Here is a 23,289-nt window from a genome sequence, read left to right on the forward strand (position 1 = left end):
ATCTTCATCTACCTACATTTATTACCCGCCGAATAAATCTATCTTCTTTCTTTCTCTCTCTCTCGCGCACAGACCGGCAATCTCTGCCGACTCGTTGTAAATTATTTTAATCGTCCGCTAACAACCTGCGAGCCGCATTTCGACCATAAGGAACGCCGAAGAACTCCTATATTTTTTTTCTCGCTGCCCACGGAGTGTTTTCATATTTTGGCGTGTGGGAGTCGCGCTGCCCTCTACGTCTTCTTCTCATTTAATTTACGCCACGGCTGATTGATGGACTAATTAGTCGGCGGTTCGACTGCTAATTATCTGCTGGAAGAATGCCACTTTGTGACCGAAATTCGGCGCCCAGGGACTGTAATTTCTAATTTTTATGGTCCTTTTGACACCTCCATTTATCACACACCTTCGCGGGAGAAGCTCAACTTTCTTGTTGGGCTGACAGCAAATTTATTGACTTTGTCTAACAATAAAGTCTTTGCCTTAGCACCGCCGAACAGTGAAGACAAAAAGAGCTTTATTTTGAGACGAAAAGGCAAGGTTTAGAAAATTCTCAAAATTATTTATTTATTTTATTTATACGAATTAATTATGTTCGTAATTTTTTATTTATTTCTTATTACTTAAAGAACCTCTCCGATCACTTGTATTGCTCTCTATTCTGAAAGATTGCTAAATTTCGAGCATATCTTATGAAAACACTGTGTGAAGATTCCAAACCGTTACGTCGCAATCAAAAGAAAACCTAAATACGAGTGATTCGCGCGAAAAACGTGAGAATTGAGTTGCCAATCAGATCCGTCAGTTTTGATCAAAAACTGCAAGATTTGGTCACATTGGCGCTGCGATCGCTGATTTTGCCGCTAATGCCCCACGGCGCTGTGCAGAAAACTAGGCAAAATCAGCGATCGCAGCGCCAATGTGACCAAATGCTGCAGTTTTTGATAAAAACTGATGGATCTGATTGGCTACACAATTCTCACATGTTTTTCGCGCGAATCACTCGTATTTAGGTTTTCTTTTGATTGCGACGCAACGGTTTGGAATTTTCACACAGTGTTTCACAAAATATGCTCAAAATTTAGCAATCTTTCAGAATAGAGAGCAATACAAGTGATCGGAGAGGTTCTTTAATTGCATAATGATAACAATTTTACTTAAAATAAAGTTGGTTAGTTTAAATTGTTGATTTAGTTGCGGTTAATTGCGAATGGCAAAAGCTTTTATACTCAAAACCCATAACTCAAACTGGCGATAAAAAGCATAAAATGAAGGAAAACGCGAAATCATCTATCAAACAAGTGGCGAGGGATTGGAAAGAAAATTAATTTCTTCAAAGTTCGCTTGGGCAAAAAGTAAAACCCGATCACAAACAGCCAAGCTGGCGGTGATTAATCGAGCTAATAAAACATGACTTTTGCTGCGATTTATCATCTTAAAGCGCGTGGCCAGGCGAAAAGCACAAAGTACAATCGGAAGAAAAAATAAAACTGAAAAAAGCTTTCTGTGGATATTCTCACAACTTGGCGGCCAAGCAAGAGAAAAGAAGCATCGCGTTTAATTGGCCGCTGATTTATTTATTGCTCTCAGCGCAGCAGTCGCGGTAAATTTTGTTTGATCTGCCTTAAAAATAAAAATAAAAAGCTGGCGTGCGAGAGCCCCTAGAAAAAGCAGCAGCTTTTAGTCAAAATAGCCGCGGCGGTGATGCCAATGGTAAGGCACGCACACGAGAGAGAACCACAATTCCATCTATCTCGAACTGTTAGTGGGTCCATTTAGGTTATTCGATTCGCTTGCTGCTCCGAATTAGCCGCGTTCAAAATCAATTTCCTCGCTTTTCTCTTCGGATAGATAAATCAAGCGCCGAAAGTTTTCCCATTTGGATTTTCAGAAGGGCCTGCGTGTGTATTTTGAGGCCTTTATTTGCTGCTCCTGCTGGCGTATATATTTTACGGCCCGCCAGCCGCACTCGCAAGGTGTGCCGATTTCTTATTTTTCCAACTCTCCGAAGGGTTGCGGGCGAGAGTGGGAAACGAAACTCATTTGCAGCGTAAAGAGGAAAGAATTCTCTAAGGGAAAAGTGCGTGCGCCGCCTTTTATGGACGAGCCTTTTATTTCCTTTATATTCCTCCTCAACATTCAATTTTCCAGCACCACTTATTATAATGGGCAATTATGGCCTGGCACCTTTTTGCTTTGGGATTGTGAAGCGGAGAGATGATAATCTGATGACTGAAAATCTTAAAATTATTATCAATAAATATTTAAATGTTGCTGAACTGATTTCAGCTTTGTAAATAACTAAAATAAACATTTTTTTGTTTCGATTTTAATTATTTCGTGGTTTTAATTCTTCCCTCATCAATTAAAAAAATATTTTGATTTGACTTATTCAAATTAGGTAAACACAATTTAAATTATTAACATGAATTTCATAATTTTTTGGTATCTATTTTGTTTGGAAAAATTAAAAAAAAAATTTGCTTACAATACATCTTTGCGGAGTTTCAGAAGCAATGCAATTCATTTCCAGCAGTGTTATTTCTGCGAGAACTCTTGAAGCAGAAGAGAATGAAGAGGTAAAGCCGAGAGAGTTGATTTATCTCCGATATCATTTCTCTCGATCTCATTTCGGCAAAGTGGGTACTAAAAAGATAAAATGCCCGTGAAAAGCAGGCAGCCGACCGGCCGTGGCATAAAGAATAAAATCCAGATGATACGGAGCGAGAACGTCCACGTGCATTACGCACATAAATATATTGTAAAAGAAAAAATGCTGGTAGCGTTTTTGGCTGATACTTTTTTCAGCCACCCACTCGCGGCCGTCGTAAAAATGAAAACATAGGTACATAAGCCTCACTCTCCTCACAGACCGACAACAATCAATTTTATTTATTGAGCCTTCTGTCCGAGGCAGATAATCAACTCGGCAGCACAGCTTTTTCGCTTTATATATGTGCCTGGTAAAATAACCCTGATTTATCTCGTTCGCCAAGCCTTCGCGCTCGATTTAGAATATTAAATTATGTTACTATATTTTTGGGCTGCTGATCTGGTTCGGCTCAACAAAACACTGTGAACAATAAAAAGCGACGACCTTTGTTGTCGTCGCGGCCGAGGATTAAGACCAGGATTGTGTAACGCACAAAAATGCATCGGCTGCTAATCGCCGGCTGCCCTACCCACTTCCTGCCTGCTTGAGATGTATGGAGCGTAGCCCTTTTGTCGCGCAAACTGCCGAGACAGAATAATGGCCAATTCAATTGCCATTCGCGATGAATAATGCGCGAGAATTTTGTCAAACTAACTGCTCATGATTTTTCAATTTATATATAAACTAAGCTGACTTGCATAAATTTCATATTAATATGTGGATTTCAAAGTCTAAATTTTTATATAATAATTAATCTGTAAAAATCAATTAACTGTGTACATCAAATTTTGATAGTCTTTTCAGTAAATTTAATTTCATGCTTCAACTTGATCACTAAATTTTTTAAATTTATAGTAATTTGATGTAATTGTAGGATTAAAAAGCTTTAATAGCACATAATTATAATAACAAATGCACATTTTTTTAAATAAAATATATATTTTAAAAATAAACAATTAATTTTAAATAAGATATCAAATAAATGGAAAAAACACTAAAATTTATTGAAATGGTAAAATTTTCTTTCTAAATTACGTTAAATAATAATTTTTGTAAAAAATATTCGTTTTAATCTGTTTTTACTTTTGGTAAGTTGATGAAGAAATCCGATTTTGGAGTTTTCCAGCTAATCAGGAGTTTTAATCTTCAGCCTAAGGAGAAATGGTGCGATGTAAAAAATCCTGACAGAGAGACGAGCACCTCGAGTGGCAATAAAAATCGAGGAAAGAGCGTCGTCGCCATCTGCGGGGGGCGCTTTTTTATTGCCGTGTGCATCATGTTGGCCGAGCACACTATCCGCTGGTCGCCGAAACAATCACCCAGCGTGCGATATGACTTTTTACATTTTGAGCGTTCGCTTTTAATGTGCAGTTGACGTCGCCGGGCGCTCTCACTCGAGGGCCGATTAATCACCATTATTTATTTCAGCGGGCTGAAATTCACACACACTAAAACTGCCTGCGAGTTATATAAATTGCCGCGCACGCCCAGCAGATTGCATTGTTATTGTAATGCTCACCACCGCCGCTTCGACGGACACCAAAATGTTGTTGGTAATTTTATATTTATGAATGGCCGCAATTTAGGTGTACAAATTGAAATAACGCACGCCGGCCGTCCGACATCAAGAGGTCGTAAATTTCGCCAAATGTGCCCGTCAGGACCACGGGGAGAACTAATGAACTTTGAGACTTTAATGCTTTTGTTGTTTGACTATAGCACAGGAAAATTGCAGACTTTAACTGCTTTTTTGGCGACGCATTAAAGGCGTACTTAAAAAATCAATAATTAATGAATTACAAACTAGCCCATTTATCTTGGTAAAATTTTAAATAAATTCATACAATAAAAGTTTCTTTTCGTTTTTTATTTGTTTTGAAAATTCAAAAGTTGCTAAATTAAAACCTTTTATTTATTAAAAAGATTTAACAAAAATGCAAGAAGTTGTATTTTTTTTATTTAAATTTGATTGTGCATAATTTATTTAAAGATCCTCTCCGGTCAAGTGTATTTCTCTCTATTCTGAAAGATTGCTAAATTTCAAGTAATCTTGTGAAAATATTATTTGAAAATTCCAAACCGTTGCGTCTCAATCAAAAGAAAACCTAAATACGAGTGATTCGCGCGAAAAACGTGTGAGAATTGAGTTGTTAATTGGATCCATCAGTTTGTTCCAAAAACTACAGAATTTGGTCACATTGGCGCTGCGATCGCTGATTTTGCCAAGTTTTCTGCAGCGCCGTGGGGCATTAGTGGCAAAATCAGCGATCGCAGCGCCAATGTGACCAAATTCTGTAGTTTTTGAAACAAACTGATGGATCTGATTGGCTAATCAATTCTCACACGTTTTTCGCGCGAATCACTCGTATTTAGGTTTTCTTTTGATTGAGACGCCACGGTTTGGAATTTTCAAATAGTGTTTTCACAAGATATACTTGAAATTTAGCAATCTTTCAGAATAAAGAGCAATACAAATGACCGGAGTGGATCTTTAAGCAAAAACGTTGGAACTATTGAAACATTTAATTTTGTTTAATACAAAAGAATACTTCATCGGCGCACCAATTTTTTTACTGCATCTCATTTTTATGAATTAAGAATTTGAAAATTTCTCACTGGAAAAAATGATGTACTTTTGTATTTCTGATATATCAGGTAAATTAAATTAGCTTCAAAAATAAATTCTACACATCAAAAAAGCTTTTTCGATGAAAAGTATAAAAAAAAATATTTGCCTAACGCTATTAAAACTTCCAAGGCCAAGGTGCAAATCCAGAAAGGCACGAAACGAAATTCCATTCCAAGTTTAGAAGTCGCAAACATAATAAATCCGTGACGAAAAGGGAAAGCGACGCTCTCGTCTTTTGCCTTTGCGAGAGGTGGAATTTTAATTGAGTGCCTAATTCGCGGGGACGAGTTGTGTGCAGCATTAATAGTGTGTTTGCGTGTCTCTCTCGTGCATGTGATTGATTAGGGGTCGCCGCTGCTTCATTAGGGCTGCACTCGGCGGCCCAGAGGTGCACACACGGTACATGCTGGCTCGTTTGTGCTAATGATGCGAACAAGTGAGCAACACGGCACATAATAACAATCTAGCCATCGAGCGGCCCCTTTAGCCGCGCCGACACCTATTGCCGTTTTTATGGTTCCTCGTCCGCTTTTTTAGAACCACATCACATAAGGAGGGCTCAGGGCGAATGCTGAAAGGTGACCCTGAACATCATTAACCCTTCTAGGGGCGTTCGCCAAAATTGGCTGTTAACGCGCCGGTATCAAATTAACCTGATGGCCGGAACGTTCTCTTTATGCGTTTTTTGTGCTGGCATCAAAATCGAAATACTTTAAAAACTCTTTGCTGATTCTTTGAGGAAATCAAATAGAAAAAAAATTATCTATTGTTTCCTATGGCATAATTAAATTAAAGAAACTGAGATCAAAAAGTAAGTCAAATTTCACATTTTGTCCCTCAATTATTTTATGTATAAATTAATAGGCTTTATTTTAGTACAATTAAATTACCATACTTTTAAATGTTGTGGTAAGGAATATTTATTTAATTTTTATCCAAACCGTTAAAAAATGATCATTATTTTCCATTTACGGTTTGCACATCAAATAAAGACCGCTTCCAAGCTCCTCCTGAGCAAAGTAAGTATTATTCGGATGCATATCGACCCCTAACTTAATCGACAGAAGAAAAATAGTGCTCGATCCGCTTCGTTCCGGATACTTGTCGATGATGGTTGGAGTCAAATTAAAAGGTGAATTTGACGTGCACCATCCAAATTTGCCGGAAGCAAGGCGACTCGCCGCCATCCATGTGTGCCAGTTCCGAGCGCCCGCATCTATTTTTATGAAATTTTAAAATATTTCGACGTGTTTGAATTGGAAATCTTACTCAATGATGAGTTAACAATACATTCTACCTCGGCGACGCTTTCAAATGAAACTAACTTGAGGCCGAATTTACAGCACAAGGATTGCGAAAATAGATAGCCACCCTACATTTATATTTTGAATTAAATCTTTTGTTATTGAATACCTGATTAAATTGTTAAAATAAATTACCCCAACTACAGTGTGCAAGTACTTGGTGCCACAAGCTGTGAAATATTGACGGCCCGCAACAGCTGTAAACTTATTATTTTAATAATTATCTAAATTATTACACGGAGAATATTTTTCTCGTGAATCTGGATTAAGTTTTATTTTGAAAAAAAAACTTACGTCGTTCAAGTAAATAATCATCCCTGAGGTTAGGCTTAAATTTTTTGTAACGTTTGAAGCATTGTTTAATAACAAAATAAATTGAAATTTGCTTACGTCAACAATACAATCATATTTAGTCACGCATTTGTGCGTTATAGACTGAAGAGGGGCAAACTCCTTAAAAATTTGAACTTTTAAAGTTAATTTAAAAAGTATCCTGAGAAACGAACCACCAACGGATCATTTTTGGCAGCGGTAAGAATATTATCAAAGAGCTTTGGAGCTTTTTCTTGAGTGCACTGAAAAATCAAGGATGCAGTATCACAATCATCCATGCCACCTGTAGTTTTGTTTAAATAAAAATATATGAATGGAATCATCATAAAGTTTACGTTTCGAGCTACACGCTTGATGTGCAGCCATGTTCTCCTGCAGCTCTGTTTCACTGCTTGAAAATTTCTCAATCAAAGCTATAACTTTCTCATCAACAAGTTTTCCATTCCACATCTGCAAACAAAATTTAGGAATATTTTTTACATTTAATTTAAATCCTACAAATCCTCCATTTTCACCCATGCATTTCAAAAAGCACTGAAAATTAGATTATTTATTATGTAAAATTATATATTTAAAAACAAGGGTAACTTTTAGTTTGGTAGAAAGTTTGGTAGTCCTGAAGTTGAAAATTAAATCAGCTTCATCTAAAATACATAAAATGAATATTTTATTAAAAAAAAAAATAATCATTAGAAGTAGTGATTGCCTTTGGAAATATTGTAAATCATCCCACACTCGTCAAGCATTGCTTCTCCATTAATTTTGGCATTCCTTGTGTCCCTGGCCTCACAAATATATTTTAATTTGCTAGAGCAATCACGGTCGAATAAAATCCCTGAAGTTTTATTCAACTGGACAACAACGCAATGCTCTTTTCCATCGAGATTGTTTGGTTCCCCAGGACCCCAACTAGTCTGTCTACCACGGAATAAAACGTTGGCGGAGCACCAAGCAAAATTTCCATCACACCCCGAATCACTTCCTGATGTCCAAAAATTTCCAGTTGCGTTGGTGGAATCTTTAAAAACAAAAACTTTTAAATTTGTTTTTAAAAATAAAAAAATATTTTATACTTATCGCTGCCTCGAGTAAATTCCCATATTCATAGTCATACTCAATGCTGAGCAGTTTCATTCCGATTGAGCAACAGGCTATCATCGCATCAAGCCACTTTTGAAATCAAATATATTTTAAAAACGTTTTTTTTTTTAAATTTAAATAAATTTACTGTCACTTCAATAGTGCTGAATAAGTAGGTTCTTGTGTTAATTGTATACCAAAAACCATGTGTAAATGGAGCTGAGAAAATACGAGATGCATTTTACTAACAACAATATAATCTCCATGAAAATATACCTAATAGAATCTGATAAATGCCATCCTGATTCACCGCTGTGAATAATGTTTGCTAAAAAACAAGAATTTTTTAATACGTAAATAATTTTTGCAACTTTTGTTACATTACATTTTTTTCACATTTAAGCTGCGGGCATTGAGGTTTATAGCATGGAGGAGCTGCAGTTGGTTGGCCCTTTGAAAAATATGAACATTTTTACCATGACAATATTTTTCTCATTTACTTGGCATCCTAATGAATACAGTTTGGAGCAGTTCTTGGAATATATCGTCACCGATTTGTTTATATAAAGGTTGATGCACCCATCAGACTCTTTTGAAGAATTCGGCGCCCACAGTGTGGAGTTGCTTTCTATTGTGGTGTTTTTTTGACACCACCAATATGATGTGCTCTCGCGGAATTTGCGCCCATACGTCCAGTAGTTGAAACTGAATCTCCACTCGGATGCTTGAAACTTTGAAATAAATTGTAGATTTTAACATTAATTATAGCTTACAATTAGCAAGAGTTGTTAGACATTCGCGTTTTGTATCATTCTCGATCATGATTGGCATCATTCCAAAACTACAGCAAAGGTCGTGATTTTCTTGCCACGTAACCTACAAGTTATTTTCCCTCAAAATCACTTAAATTTTCAAGTATAGTGTAAATAAATTTAGATAATAATTATTATAGTTCACCGTTTTTTCTTTATTTTAATTGCTTACAGCTTTAGTTCCCCACAAAAACAAATGTCCGCAAGCTTCCTTCCATTGTCCATATGAATCGGCGTCTGATTAAATGTTTAATTATTACATCTTGCAAACAGAGGAAAAAACAAAATTACCCACTAAGTGTTGGTTAGAAAACATCTTCGCCTGTATAAATGTTAATGCAAAAAATTTAATGGAATATTTCGTTTAAATTACATCTTTTGCACAAAAAAGTGGGGCTTTGGTCGTGGTAGTGGTTGTACTTGTAGTCGTGATAGTTGTTGTAGTCAATGTTTGTGTGGTTGTTGTAGTCTGTACATCAGTAGAGGTTTTGGTCGATGAAATTGCCAAAGTTTCCATCGAGGTAGCCTTTTCCGATATTAATGGATTTGAAGTGTTTGGGGAAAATATTGGTGAATTGTTTGATGTCAGGACACCAGAATATAGGGAAACGTCTAGAATGCCAGTTGTGCTGTCAGCAGCTATATTTGGGACTAAAGTTGAGTCTGAAGATGCACTTTTGGACGCTGTTGTGATAAGAGAAAAACCGCTTTCACTGCTTGGGGAATTCAAAACATCGCTTGAAATAGATGACAAAATGGATTTTGGAATTGACGATATTTCAAACTCAGTTGTTGATTGATATAAATTCATTGTTGAAATTTCTTCGGATTTTTCTGATGCCATCTCTGTTTCAAAGTTATTCTCTAAAGCAATGGTAGTCAGTTCATATCCTAAGGAGGATATAATATGTTAGCCTCATTACTGCTGCTTTCTTATTTTGTCCACAATATAAAATTTTTAATTTATATACCATCAGTTTCGGGAGTTGACTGTACTTTTGTTGGCACCATGCTTTGAGGTATCTTATAAAATGAAAATATTTAAGTAACTTTATTTTAAAATACAAAGTATTACATTTCTAGACGTTGTTGATTTACTTTTTGAGCTATTAAATAGATGATTTATGCATGATGATTTTCCGCAGCACTTGATGATATAAGTCCGTCTGTTTGAAACTTAAAATTTCAAACGATATTATTATTTTTATTGTTGTTTATTTGCTCAAATTGTTACATCACATCGTTTACATTCAATAGTTGGATACAATTTATTTGGGAAAAAAATCAATTTATTTGAAAAAATTACTTGAGATGCTTTTCAAATATTTTTGCTCACCAAATCCTTTTTTGGGCCCTTTATAAGCTCGTCCTTTTTGACGTTTCGCGCTGGAGTTGCACAAAATCTAAAATTCAAATATGTTGTTTCCTAACATTTTTAATCTAAAAACTATCTTCCTTACCAAAACAGTATATAAAATTAAAATTAACTTAATGGTTGAAGCCATCTTATTTAAAAGAGTGTTAAAACTTTTCCATTCAGCTCTCTAAATTTCATGAAATGACAAAATGACATCGAATAGTGTGTTTCAGCTACCTGACGCATTTCCGTTGGTGTCCATTTCCTTTGACGCGAGTTTTGATACACTCTTGTTAAAAAAGAATAACAAAAAAATATTGAAATTTTTTATGATATGACTATTTTTTTTTTGTAATCTAAAGATGAAGTAATTATGCTTATTTTAACTCAAATATTTCATTTCAAGCTGAAAAAACCTGGATTTATATAAAAAAAGGATTAGTTTTCTAGAGGCTAACTGAAAACCCAACGGTTGTCCTGCTTGTTTTGGCACCAGTTAGTCAATGCGGCTTGACCCGCTAATTAAATATAATAATAAAAAATTAGCTATGGTTTTAAATAATTTAATAATAAATAGTAGACGACTTAAATTACATTGACAAGCATATGATAACATTAAAAAAGGTTTCTTCTTAAAAAATGAGGTTTTTAATTATTCATTTTTATTTTCTCTCCTCCCTCGGATTATTGTTTCAGGTGCATTAGCGCAAAGTCATAATAGGTATAAAGCGCTTTGTTGCCTAGGTGTGGCGCAACAAACTCGGTTTGTGAAATACGAGCGGGCAGGAGATCATTCGTCACGCGTCATCTCTCGACTTGTTTCCTCTAATTATGCACAAACAGAAAAACAGCGCCGGCTCATCTTCTCGATTTTCAACGCCTTGTTAAATCTTTTCACATGCACTGCGGGCCTGTCAGTTTTCCATTTGAGACGGACACTTAATTGCAAGTGTGTGTATGAAAGGATTCTCGGAAATGTTTGCTTTCCATCCTGTTATTAATTTCAGTCTCGCAGCAGAACCTCTGCAAAAAGTATGTTTTCTTAAAACTGTCAGAAGGAAAAGAGAACAATATTTGCGCTAGTGGGATATGAAATGAGACGTTTTCCCATGCATTATTTTTATTTCCCATCTGGCTGGTGGGAGCAAATGCGTCGGTTAAAGGGCAATAAATAATCGGGCCGGCAAACTAGTTTTGATCATGTGAAAATATGAACTTTCGCAATTGGCGAAACCAAACCCAGAGCGAATAATTTACGGCTGCGGTGCGGCACTCGCCGCGCGTTGTCGGCCGAAATTGAACATGTACATTTGTTCTCGTGCACACGTGGGTGGTTGGCAATGCGCAGAGACAATGAAACACCACCACTCGCTAAGGTAATAATTACAGTCGATCTAATTTGCAAGAGGAAAAAAAGGAGCGACACAGAAGTATAGAGAGAAGCCAAATATGTCGCGAATTGTCAAGCAACTCGACAAAAAAGGAAAGGCGAATTTTCCTGTTGCTCAACATTTTTCTAACCAAAAAAGCTTTCATTGGTTCACAATGAAAAAAATTAAAAATAAAAATTAAGACGGTATAATTAAAAATCTGAGGTTTACCGTTACCGTTACAATTATAATTTTTTTTTTCTATTTTAAGAAGCAGTTTCATTCCTTTGGATTTTTGCATGAAAGACATAAATTTTTCTCACAATCAACGCAATATATTATTTATTTTTTATGAATACGATTTCACGTTTAGCTTTTTGTGAAATTTATGTCCCGTTTGTTCAAAAGTAATCCGAGCGTTGAACCCTTTCTTGCTTTGAATGCCTCTTGCGAAGAAATATAAAATTAATAAACAGTCGCGGTCTCTCGCTTCTCATTGGCAGCAATAAAGTCTCGCCTAATGCTGGATGATTAAACGACGCTGCTGCGAGACGGCGTGACAATTAAAATAGGGGTCATCTCTCATCCTCATCTCGGAACCTGAATTTCTAGTCGCAATAGTTGATATTTCGTGGCCGAGCAATATTTTAAATTGATTATCTGCGGCCCGGTGTGCGGACATGCAGAGGGCCAGATAGAAATCGCCACAATTTGTCAAGCGCGACCGAGAAATATAACAAATTGAGCTATACAAATACACACAGAGACGTGCTCTCAAGAATATTTTTTTGCTCTCGAACGAGACTGAAGATAATACAAGAGAGAAGAAGAAGAACGAGAAGGACTGGTGCTTCTTCCGCGTTTTCATGCGCCGTGCTCGCCGACCAATTTATCTTTACCATCTTAAGATATCTCTGTGTCAGCGAAACCTCTCGACGACCTAATAAAGGCATCAACCTCTTTTGGAAATACAAATTAATTCTGTACACTCGGTGCTGCTTTTTAACTACTTAAGCCACGCACCCTTGGAAAATTGGAAAAGTGTTAAAAATAAAATAAGAGTCACCGTTTTTGTCCTATATTTATTTCCCTTAAATTCTGAATCCTTAAAAGCATTTATTTCATTCCTCTTAAAACGTTTTTGAATATAATTTTTGATTAATTTATTAATTTTATACATTCTTCCTTTTGAAAGTGATAAGTTAACGTTTTCTTTTATAAGAAACTAAAAACCTGATATTGTTTTATTTTTAATTAATTTTGTTTGTAATATTTTATTTAAATTTTACCATTTCACATTTGTTATTAATTAAATTTTTGCGTTTAATAATTTATTTTTAATATTTAATTATTGACAAGATTTTTATATATTAGTTAACTAAAACCAAAGAAGTATAAACATGGATCAATTAAAATATTTTAACAATTTGATAATTCAATTTACAAGCTCACCTCTAAAAATTTGTTAATAAGTTGATTTCACTCTAAAATGATTCTAGTACCAGCATGTGTGTGTGGTCATCATAAATTCAATAGATTATTAAAGCATCACATCAATCTATAAAATCCAAACTTGTAGAATTATATTTTTTAAATTTAAAATAATGCACAATATCGCATAGTATGGAGGGAATTATGGTTCAGCATTTGAAATGATTTGAAAGTAGTATTTTTAGGAAAGGAAAAATGAAGGTTAGGGGAAAGACTGCTCAAAACCTTAAGGGAAATATTTCCAGGTACAATAAGGGGCTCCGTAAATTAAGTGTATTAAATTTTTGCTAATGTGGAAAAAATTAAAACTTGAGGTCAGAAAAATTAATATGATGTGATGTTATACGCTTCTGAAAGAACAACAATAAAGATTAAATAATAAGTAAACAAAAAAAGGAAAATATCTTTAATTTGCATCTAAAATTTCGCCTCAAAATTTGGTGTCCCAAAGTTTGAGCCTCAGCTGGTTGAAAATTTGCCTTTCTCTATGATATTTAAGCAACTTTCTCCGCTTACATGCAGACTTTTGAAATATAAATCCTCATTAATGTGGTTCCAACCGGAGAAACAAACGGAAAATCTCCCTCTTGCTGAAAATGCGTTTTGTACACGGCGTGCTCGCTCATTCTCTCGTGCATGCGTTTCTGCGGCGACGACGGAGGCCGCCGCCTAATTTACATTTGGAGTGCGCGCGAGCTTAAAAATGTCGCCCCCCACACACGGGACACCGAATCCTTTGAGCGGACCCGCCTGCCTCCCGAGAAAAATGTGCGTTCCAGAGCGAAAACTGTCAGGTACACAGGTGGAGAAGCATATTTTATTTTTCGTTTTGCTGTTTGTTTTTTTTTTACAAATACACGCCACGAATATATCGAACTTTTTTTCTTTCAACTTTGTACAGGCCGTAGAGAGACTCTTGTTCAAAGAGAGAGAAAAGCCGCGCGGTCATGTCGATTACACACCCTGCGTGTAGTGAAATCAACTTTTGATGTCTCGGCCATTGTCTCTCTGCGGCCGCGACACGATTTTTATCTTGTTATCCGGTCAGATACATGCATCGAAAAACGAGCGCCGCTTTTGCCCTTTGTTTCCCGGCAACTCTGATTGAAGATTAATGCCCTGACTCAGATATTCATGCTTTTTATTTTTCAAATTTTAATTAAATAATTTTATTATTTATATAAAGATACAAAAATTTAAATTCAAGCAAACTCATTACAATAATAATTTAACTAAACATGAACTTTTTTTATTTTTTAATATTAAATTTATCTTTATTTATTTAAACAATTATTTAATTATGGTATTTTTTTTTAAATTTGAACACACAAACAAAAATATACATAATTTATATTCGTTTTGATTATTTATTAATTATATTCTTATCACCTTATAAAAATCATTTTAGAATAACATTATCAACATTATCTTCAGAAAAGGATTACTGCGTCTTGTATCTGATTTTAAACTACCATATTATAAATAAAATTTATTTACGGTTTTTATCACTTTTAACAAGTTAAACTTACAAAAAATTGTAATTTAATAAACTTTCAAAATATGATTAAAAAGTAGCATAAAAAAGAGATAGTTATTTTTGAAAATAAAATTAAAATTCTTACAAAATTCGAGGGTGTTATTAGCTTATATACCATAATTTTAACAATATCTTCTAGTTTTTATATGAGGAAAGTCTTCCTTAAACTAAATATATATAATCTATTTTTCTAAGATCAACTATCTGTATTTAAATTGAAAATAAAATTTGGCTCAAGATTATTTAAAAAAAAGTTTGATTATTTTAACATAATAGTTGGTAATTGCAAAAATGTTTATCACCGAGAATTTCGCATTTTATTTTGTTCTTGACCATATCAGTTCGAGAACACGTGTCCACTTTGCACGCGTACTTGCACAGCATACAATATTAAGCAAAGAATTTCCCTTTCGCATTTCAGTGTCACTCATTACTCGACCCTTTTTCACAGACAGACGCACATGCGAGCGGAATTTGGTGGAGAAAACGAACACAGCATAAATAACACATACACGCGCGGGCGATATCGGATTTGTGCCATTAATTTCCCGGCCGCAACTGCTGTAGAATATAATTTAGCATATTTCTCTTTGTCATGCGGCATAAATACACATTCATAATGTGAATATAGTGTTTCAGATCGCGTGCCGCGCGCTTCGAGATGGGCGCCCTGATAAAAGCGACCGACCGGCCAAATCAATACGCCAGCACACTAAATATTTCAACCACCGCCGAATCTGGCCGACGCAACACACAATTCACTCGGAAAAGCTCTCCGACCAAACAATTGGCTTCTCCTAGAGAGAGAGAAGCGGAATTCATTTTAAAAGTCTTCTGTTGGCAGGCAGTGCGTGGTTTATTTTCAGATTAATATTATTTTGTTTTTATTTTTTGCGTCTGCTGGTGGCGCGATAAGTCGGAATCGTATTAAGAATGAATTTTCTTTATCTGCAAAGCCGGTATAAATTCAAAATCAATGCAGGAAAAGATGTTGAATAAATAATATGTTTCAAGGATATAAAATAATTATATAATTGAGAATTTGATTAAACTGACCGAAAATCAAATTTAACGATTTTGTCACTCAATATAATGCTAAAATATTAATTGTAAATAAAATATAGAATTAATTTTAAACCAAAACTTATATACACGTTATTAGACTGAAATATTATTTGTATAAATTTAAATTCAGCTCTGCCAGATTATTTTTAGTAAATTCTGACAGAAAATATACAAAAAGCGAAGCCCATGAAATTTGGATCGGCATGTTGAATTGGTCAAACCAGAGAGAGAGGCTAATCCCTGAAAAACGCAAATGTGTGTAGAACAGACGGATGTTGTTTTTGTTTAGTTGTATTTCAACGCTTCATTCAAAACGGGCGAACATCAAAGGGTGGTGTTCGGCGGCACAGCAGCATTTAATAGCCGCGGCTTATCTCTGGGCAGTGCGTTTTCTGGTTGCCGTTTTTGTAGCGTGTCGGTGGCGATTTTTGTGACTTGCCGGCCGGAACAAAAAGCGTAGGGAATTTTGTGTAAACATGTGAGCAAACAAAGGGGCTGCTTTTTATGGGGCGAGCGGGTCAGACTCGCTGGCGACTTTTCCCTCCTCGATCGCGTCTGACCCAAATCTGACGCCAACGTATCGGCAGGCCCGCCCGTTTACTTATTAACAAGAGTGCTGGGTGCTTTTGCATTGCGTCTGTCGCACACACGCGAAAAGAGCTCTCTCGCTGCCATTGTGGAAGGAAAGGCCATCGATCAAATCACATCAGCCGGAAAACATCCTGGATCCCGTCAAAGCGCCGCTTTTGCCGTCGATGAGCGACGGATTATTTTTCTTATGCTCGCTGTTGCGGGCAAAAAGTGCCACTTATTGACAAGATGTTTTTCAATTTTTTACAACAATATATCAAAATCTCTGTCTTTTTTTGGGAATTTTTTGCAAAGAAAAGAGTAATTCAAGTAATTAAAATAAAAACTTACCAAAATCACCAATAATTTTTCATTCCTCTGCAGAAACACGAGTAATCTAGAACACAAGACATAATTTCTTAATTGTAAATTTCTACCTCTTGAACAATTTTAAAGTGGTTCATGCAACGAAATATAAACGTATACGTTTGCAAGGGTGGATTTCCCTGGTATGCAACACGCAGCGTACCTGAGGCAGGCAGGAAGTCTACTCTACCCCCACGTGCAGCTCACCTTTTGCTCTACTTTTTATAAGAGAAGATCTAATACTTTTGTAGTAGAAGTTCACGATCGATTTATGGTGATTTGAATTAAAATTCAGCTTTCCTTCGATGTTCTTATGTGAGTTTTTTTTAAAGAATATTTTGTTTTCTTTCCAAAAAAAAAAACCATCAAGGAAAAGCCAGATTTAAATTCAACACCAAGATCTAATACTCATGAAATTTTAGGATATTTGAAAATTTGAGCATCTTATATAAATAGATCCAATCTTCATCTTTTCATAATGAAGGAATTTCTTGTTTAAATGCATTTAAACTCATTTCACAAATTGATCAAGCAGAAGACTGGTTGATGTCTGCATTGATAGAAAATTTTGACAAATTGTAAGTTATACTTTTTATTAATCGTAGAAAATATCAAAAAAGCTTTTTATTCCTTTTTGATAACTAAGCAATTAAACTTAATTTCGTTTCAAAATATTATCGTAACCATTAGTTCCCTGCAGAATGTCTTTCTGAGTTTCATATCTCATCAAGTTATTTCAATCATTGAGGCAATCTCGAAGCTAATTGTAAAGCACCCGATTCATCAAGTAATGTCATGCATGTGCCGTCTGCTTGATTCCCGCAATAGCAAGGCCACTTGAAGCTCGCTGTTAATGTTTTTCTCGCCATTCTTTGCGAGAGCACGCCAAAGAGCTCTGGGTCATGACCTTAAAAGGTCAACTCTTCTTCTCCGCCACAATCCGGCGCAACGCTGCCAATTTAGGGCGTCGCTCGCCTTCTTTATTTTCTCTCTATTCTCTCGCCGGCGCGTCTGTGTGGTTGAAGAACAGCTGAACCTCTACAATTACAAAAATATATTCCAACCCTTCTCCCTTTTAATACGCCGCAGCCAAAATGGGATAAGCTATTTTTTGAGTCAGCTATTTAGTACCGAAAATAAAATATTATTTCTCTCCACCGCAAGACGGTTTGGAGCAGCTCGACAAGTAACTCGTTCATGAAGTGCCGCGCCCTCGAACAACTCCAAGAAAGTTTTAAACTTTTTCCGCAAACTGCCGTAAATTTATATTACAACAATTTCTCTTGCTTAAGTTGGTTTTACACGCGGGGTGAAATAGATCTCTCTTCTTCCGCGCTTTTTCTCTCTCCATGCCTCGCACCAAATCCCATCTCCGCACTAAATTATTTGATGCCACCCAGCTGCGAGCAAATTTATCATCGCGAATTAATTTCCTGTCCACAAATCAATGCACGCCGCAGCAATTAAATAATGTAACATGACGCCCAACAGCTGCAAAAAAAATCAATTTGGCAACACAGGAAGCTGATTTATTTTGATAACGTCGAAATAAATGTGCACAACATGAAAGGGGCGGCGAATGGAATGGTCAAAATTACAGTGCATAGATAGAGCAAAAATATAAAAAAAGGAAATTTTATTCGCTACAGTGTGTTGAATTTGATCTTATTTCTAGAAAATAATACATTTTTGTTGAGAGAAATCTCCCTGGGGATGTTTTTTGCTAAATACTATTTTTGTATACCAAAATCTGCCATCAAAATTTGCAAGTACATTTAACTGGCTTGGATAAAGTAAAGTAAATATCACAAAATACACTTAATGATATAAATTTATTTAAAGTTTCAATTAAGTGGCAGTGCAACGTTTTAAGTAAAATATGAATATTGATATAAAATTTACAACTATAATGAAAAACTTAATAACCAACTTGCCATATTTTGCTGAATATACACAAAAAACATATTTTAATATACTTAATTCAAATTTAAACTTATTTTTCACAAATCCCCTTGCAAGCAGAGTTCATAAAGAACTTTTATCCTTTTTTCATGCAAAACTTTGAATCTCTTTTTGCGGTTATGCTTACGAGTGTTAGTGCCAAATTTTTTGCCACGTCAAACAAAAAATCTCCAGGCCACAGACAGACAGACGGAAAGCCATATATAGCAAATTAGCCCTTTGAGAGTCGACACAGCGTCTGGCAGGACGGCAAAAAGGCGCTCGCTCTTTTTCTCTTTGCACGGTCGAAAGTGTTTCCGGGCACATACTGGAAAATGTCCGAGTCCACAGTTTGGTCGCGCCGAAGAAACTCTTGCATATGGTCTCCCATCGGATTTTGGACGGCTTCTTCTTCTCTCCGCTGTGTGTACACTGCGCGCTAAACTGCTATTTATGACGTCATAATCTGCTCGTGCTATTTTCTACACTTTGTATTCCTTGAGACGCGCGCTCAGGGATTTGGTTTTGTTTGTTCTCCGCGACGGCCGGCCCGCCCGCCGCCGAAGCTGCATGCTCGTCCCGTCCTCGCACATTATTTTATTGCCATTCTCGCAGACGGCAGATAAGATTGTGATCCGCCCGAGTCATCCGCCGCTTACACACACAGACTCACTGCACACATGCGACATCAACAGGGCTCTTTCAGATCTCGATCGGACTTCCGTTCGAAAGTGGGACGAAAACTTCTTGTGCTGCGTGACAAAGTGTTCTTTCATTTTGTTTGAACCAAATTTTTTGTTTGCTAAAAACCGTTTCCTTTTAAATTTAAGTAATTTTATCTTTCAAATGTTTGATTTAAATACGATAATTATATTTTGCGTTTCATAAATAGGCTCGTGTTATTTAGTCGATCAACTTTTTTTCCACGTCACTCGGAACATTACGGAAATGCATTGTCTGTATGAATCAAGTTATTTTATTACAATTGGCACCTACTTAAAATCGACTACAACCATTTCTTCAATTTCCGACTAAAACAGACTAAAATGACAGACTTTTTCAACTTTTTAAGCAAAAACTATGTTTTTCCAGACTGAAACAAAATTTCCAAAAAATTTTGTCAAAAAATATTTTGAAAAGCTAAAATTTATATATTTAAAAAATTTTAGCATACAGTTTTTATTTCAAGCGACTGAAGGTAGCATTTAGTAAATCTATTTTTAATCTTTAATTAAATAAAGGGAATAAAACATGGGAAGGATGAAAAATTCATAATTTTCAACAATGGAAAAAACACGTTTGTGAGCATTTTTAGAACATCATAATCATAATTTTACGACAAAATATAAATTTTGTTCACAAATATCAATCAAAACACGCAGTTAATTAAATTATCCTGTGCAACTGTCTTCAAAATATATATTTCAACACAATATTACAAAAATTCTATAAAGTATGATAAAATCACAAAGTTCTGCATAATTGCTCTAGGAAATTTAAAAATGATGAAAAATGGGTGATAAATTATTATTTATGCTTTGAAAAATGGAGATTTCCGAAAAATCGGTTAAAATAATATTTTAATGTATTTTATGGCTCAAAAATTCCGATTTAAAAAATCGACTAAAACCGACTATTTTGGCTAAAATCAGCTAAAAAGGCGACAAAATTTATGTAAAATTAACTAAAAATAGTGGACTTATTGACCCCTAAAAACCGACTAAAATGCACGAGCCTATTCATAAACAAAGCCAAAAAAAAAAGTTGAAGCGAAATAAATGCTGGCATCTTTTTCTTCAAAAATTTCCCTCTCTTTATGGAACCAATTTTTTATTTTTCAATTATTGAATGTAAAAAAGTAATTCCCCTATGATTTGTTGAGAAAAAAAAATTATTTTTATGATATAATTTTAAAATAATTCCATGGAATGTAAACAATTTGCGACAAAACATTGCACCGCTCATTGAAATTTAGCTTTGCATTCTTCATGAGATAATCTCATCTGGAGCCAATTGATAATTGTGCCCAGCAGACTGTCATTGAAGGCAAAGGATAATCTCCGTCGGCGCATATATTTTAGCCAGAGAGAGGAGGATATATATCGAGGCAGGAAATCGATTGCAGCCAATATCCTCATTTGCTTAATTAATGGTGCTGGCGAACGGTCCGTCGCTCGTGAATGGATAATCATTGCACTCAGCCGCTCTATTTGAATGCCGTCGAGATGCCCGAGGACCGATGCGCAGCTCGCAGCCAATCTCGCCGCACAATCAGCTCAACAAGAGATACAAACACTCAATGAAATTAAGTTGAAATTTATCATTGGTCTCAAAGCTTTTATGCTAATCAAGAGACACTTGAGAAAATTAAATTAAATTAAAAAAAAACAACGGTTGGGTTATAAAACTTAAATTAACTTCTAATGGATTCAATGCTTCCTAATTTAATAAATTGAAATAGAGCAGAAAATATGGCGAGTATTGCTAATTTAAAAGAAAAATAAGCCAAGCGGAGAATTATGGCTGAGTGAGTTATGATTCAAAAGGATAATTAAAAACGCAATTTCATTCTTCCTCAGAGAATCAGCAGTTTTCAATTTTCTTATTGCTTCTCTCGGGTGTGGCACTCGCGCGAATGAATCATCTTGGCCGTAAATCACACGGCTGAATTTAGAGCCCGAATTCATAATTTCCGAGAAGCGCTGCTTTTATCTTGATGAGCGCATTTTTCCTCTGGCGAGCTAATTGCTTGCTGATCCCTTATCTGTCGCACAAACACGGCTCGCCAAGAGGAAAAGAGGGTGGCTCGTGTTGCAGAGCAAGAAGTGAGGCTGCTCATAAAAAGCTTCTTAAGAGCGCCTAACGCCGCCGAGTCGTCGCGGCTAGAAGGTCCTAATTTGTCCAACTTTGTTAATTATGACGTGGAATTTCCCCTCGCTATTTGCGTCGTCGCCCTCAGTTGGAAGGAAGTAACCTGTGCGTTACTTTTCAATTTAAGGGGTGCTTTTTCCTCGTTCCAAAACTTTCTAAGAGCAAAGAGCTCTTCTAAAATAGAAAAAAATTCAGCTCATACTCATTACGCTGAAAAAAATTATTTCATAAGACACGTTAAAAAGTTCAAAACATAATTTGTTGTTCTTTTCATGCAGGGAAAATTATTATTCTTTTTTTATAGGATAATTATAAATTTTAAAGTTCATCTTTAAATATTAATTTAACCATTGTTGAAATTTTTGAAATGGTAAATAAAAAATTATTATTTTAATAAAAATCGTGAATGAAAATTATTTTGACAACGTTTGTGGCATGTAATTAATAAATGTAATTCAAAGCGTCAAAAATATAATTTAAACTAAACGTAAAAGAGAAGTTTTTAAATGAAATGCAGAGTTTTGACAGGAAACAAATATTTGGGCGAGAGTGATGCTGCGACAAATTTCATCTCTGGTGCGCTGATGAAATTTTCGCTCGGGAGCTGAATTTTGCGAGTGCAGCCCTGAGGGCTTTTGGGAGTTGTCTTGCGATGCATCAAAGCGGCGTCCTTTCACACAGATTCCTTGAGTGCTTGTGAAATATTGATTTTAGGTGAGTGAGGAAGCAGCATGTGTGTTATTTAAATGCACGGCGTGAACAGATCGATGGCCGACTGACTCCACAACGATGGCCTCCAAAAAGTTATTCAAGCACACGTACGACTGCCGCAAAAAAACAAGAGCCCAAAATATAATCAGTATCACGCGTGAAATAAACAACAAACACATAAAATTCACGAAAAATTTGTCCTAATCGTTCCTCTCTGTTATGTAAAACTTGTGTTCAAAGCAGCAGGATTAATAAAAACAGAAAATTTATAACAAAATGCTAAATCTCTGTTTCATTTTTATCGCAGTTCGCCTGAATGAGCTCGGCGGGATTGATACTTTTTATACCAAATTAAACGTCTCTTTTTCTACATGGACTTTTCGGCACGCGACTCGCGTCAAAGCCGTGTGGGAGGGAATTAATTTAAATGAATTTGAATGCGCAAGTGGCAAGAAATATGCAAATGATGACGCGAGGACGTGTGCGGCTTCGGTGTGCCCCTCGCGCGCCTTCTCAGGTCTCGTCCGTCACCCTGTGCCTCGAGGTCACTCTCGAGAACAAATATTGATTTCCAGCGCGCAACTCGGTTCTTTCCTCCCTGCTGTGCAAACGGCGTGAAAATAGTGAAAGACTTTCCTCTTCTCCGTCTTTGATATTAACGAAAGATATTATTTTATGCCTTCAAATAATTAGTTAATTGATAGTATACATGAACAACATTCAATGTCAATTTCGAACGAGAAAGTAGGGTAAGCTGTGATATGGAAAAATTAAATTGGATAAAAGCACAAATTATTTTAAATAAAAATTTAATGCACGCATTTTAATTCATAGAGCATATAACAAGACTAGAAACTAAAAAGTGGCAATATTAATCAATAATTAGAATAAAAAATAAAATAAAAATACTAAAATTAATCAATAATTTAAAAAATTAAAATTGACATTCATTTAAAATGAAATATATCACTTACTTTAAATAATATTATTTTAAAATCAAAATACAAAATTTATTAAAAAAAAGAAATGAAGCTTTGTACTCATTGAAAAGATTGTTTTTTTTTTATAATCAATAATATCTCAAATAATTTGTAAAAAAACACTTTAATAAACACAATTTGCAACTGAAAAAAAAACATAATTTTTTCATTTCACACGAAAACAAAACCCTGCGTTTTACACTTCCATGATCGTCTCGA

General features: G+C 35.5%; 2 protein-coding genes across 3 annotated transcripts in view; both read right to left on the reverse strand.

Annotated features, from left to right (window-relative positions):
* The window catches only part of LOC132195337 (discoidin domain-containing receptor tyrosine kinase B), an 88,140-nt gene that overhangs the window by 34,465 nt on the left and 30,386 nt on the right, over positions 1–23,289 (reverse strand). For both annotated transcript variants that reach the window (XM_059617274.1, XM_059617273.1), the window contains exon 2: positions 16,553–16,598. The gene's annotated coding sequence lies outside the window, so the exon portion shown is untranslated. The remainder of the gene's footprint in view (positions 1–16,552; positions 16,599–23,289) is intronic.
* On the reverse strand, positions 6,251–10,116 carry LOC132195315 (uncharacterized). The gene is made up of 21 exons (XM_059617234.1): positions 9,887–10,116; positions 9,783–9,834; positions 9,185–9,702; positions 9,103–9,133; positions 8,984–9,048; positions 8,773–8,875; positions 8,500–8,723; positions 8,385–8,450; positions 8,276–8,327; positions 8,148–8,218; positions 7,993–8,089; positions 7,626–7,937; positions 7,508–7,563; positions 7,418–7,453; positions 7,255–7,369; positions 7,093–7,202; positions 6,977–7,039; positions 6,881–6,914; positions 6,722–6,783; positions 6,552–6,654; positions 6,251–6,498 (listed from the first exon to the last, which is right to left on the reverse strand). Exons 2-21 carry the CDS (start codon positions 9,820–9,822, stop codon positions 6,251–6,253), a joined length of 2,406 nt encoding a protein of 801 aa, XP_059473217.1. The 5' UTR covers positions 9,823–9,834; positions 9,887–10,116.

This window comes from Neocloeon triangulifer, unplaced genomic scaffold (assembly GCF_031216515.1).
Source record: "Neocloeon triangulifer isolate White Clay Creek 2 clone unplaced genomic scaffold, ASM3121651v1 ptg000009l, whole genome shotgun sequence".
NCBI lineage: Eukaryota > Metazoa > Arthropoda > Insecta > Ephemeroptera > Baetidae > Neocloeon > Neocloeon triangulifer.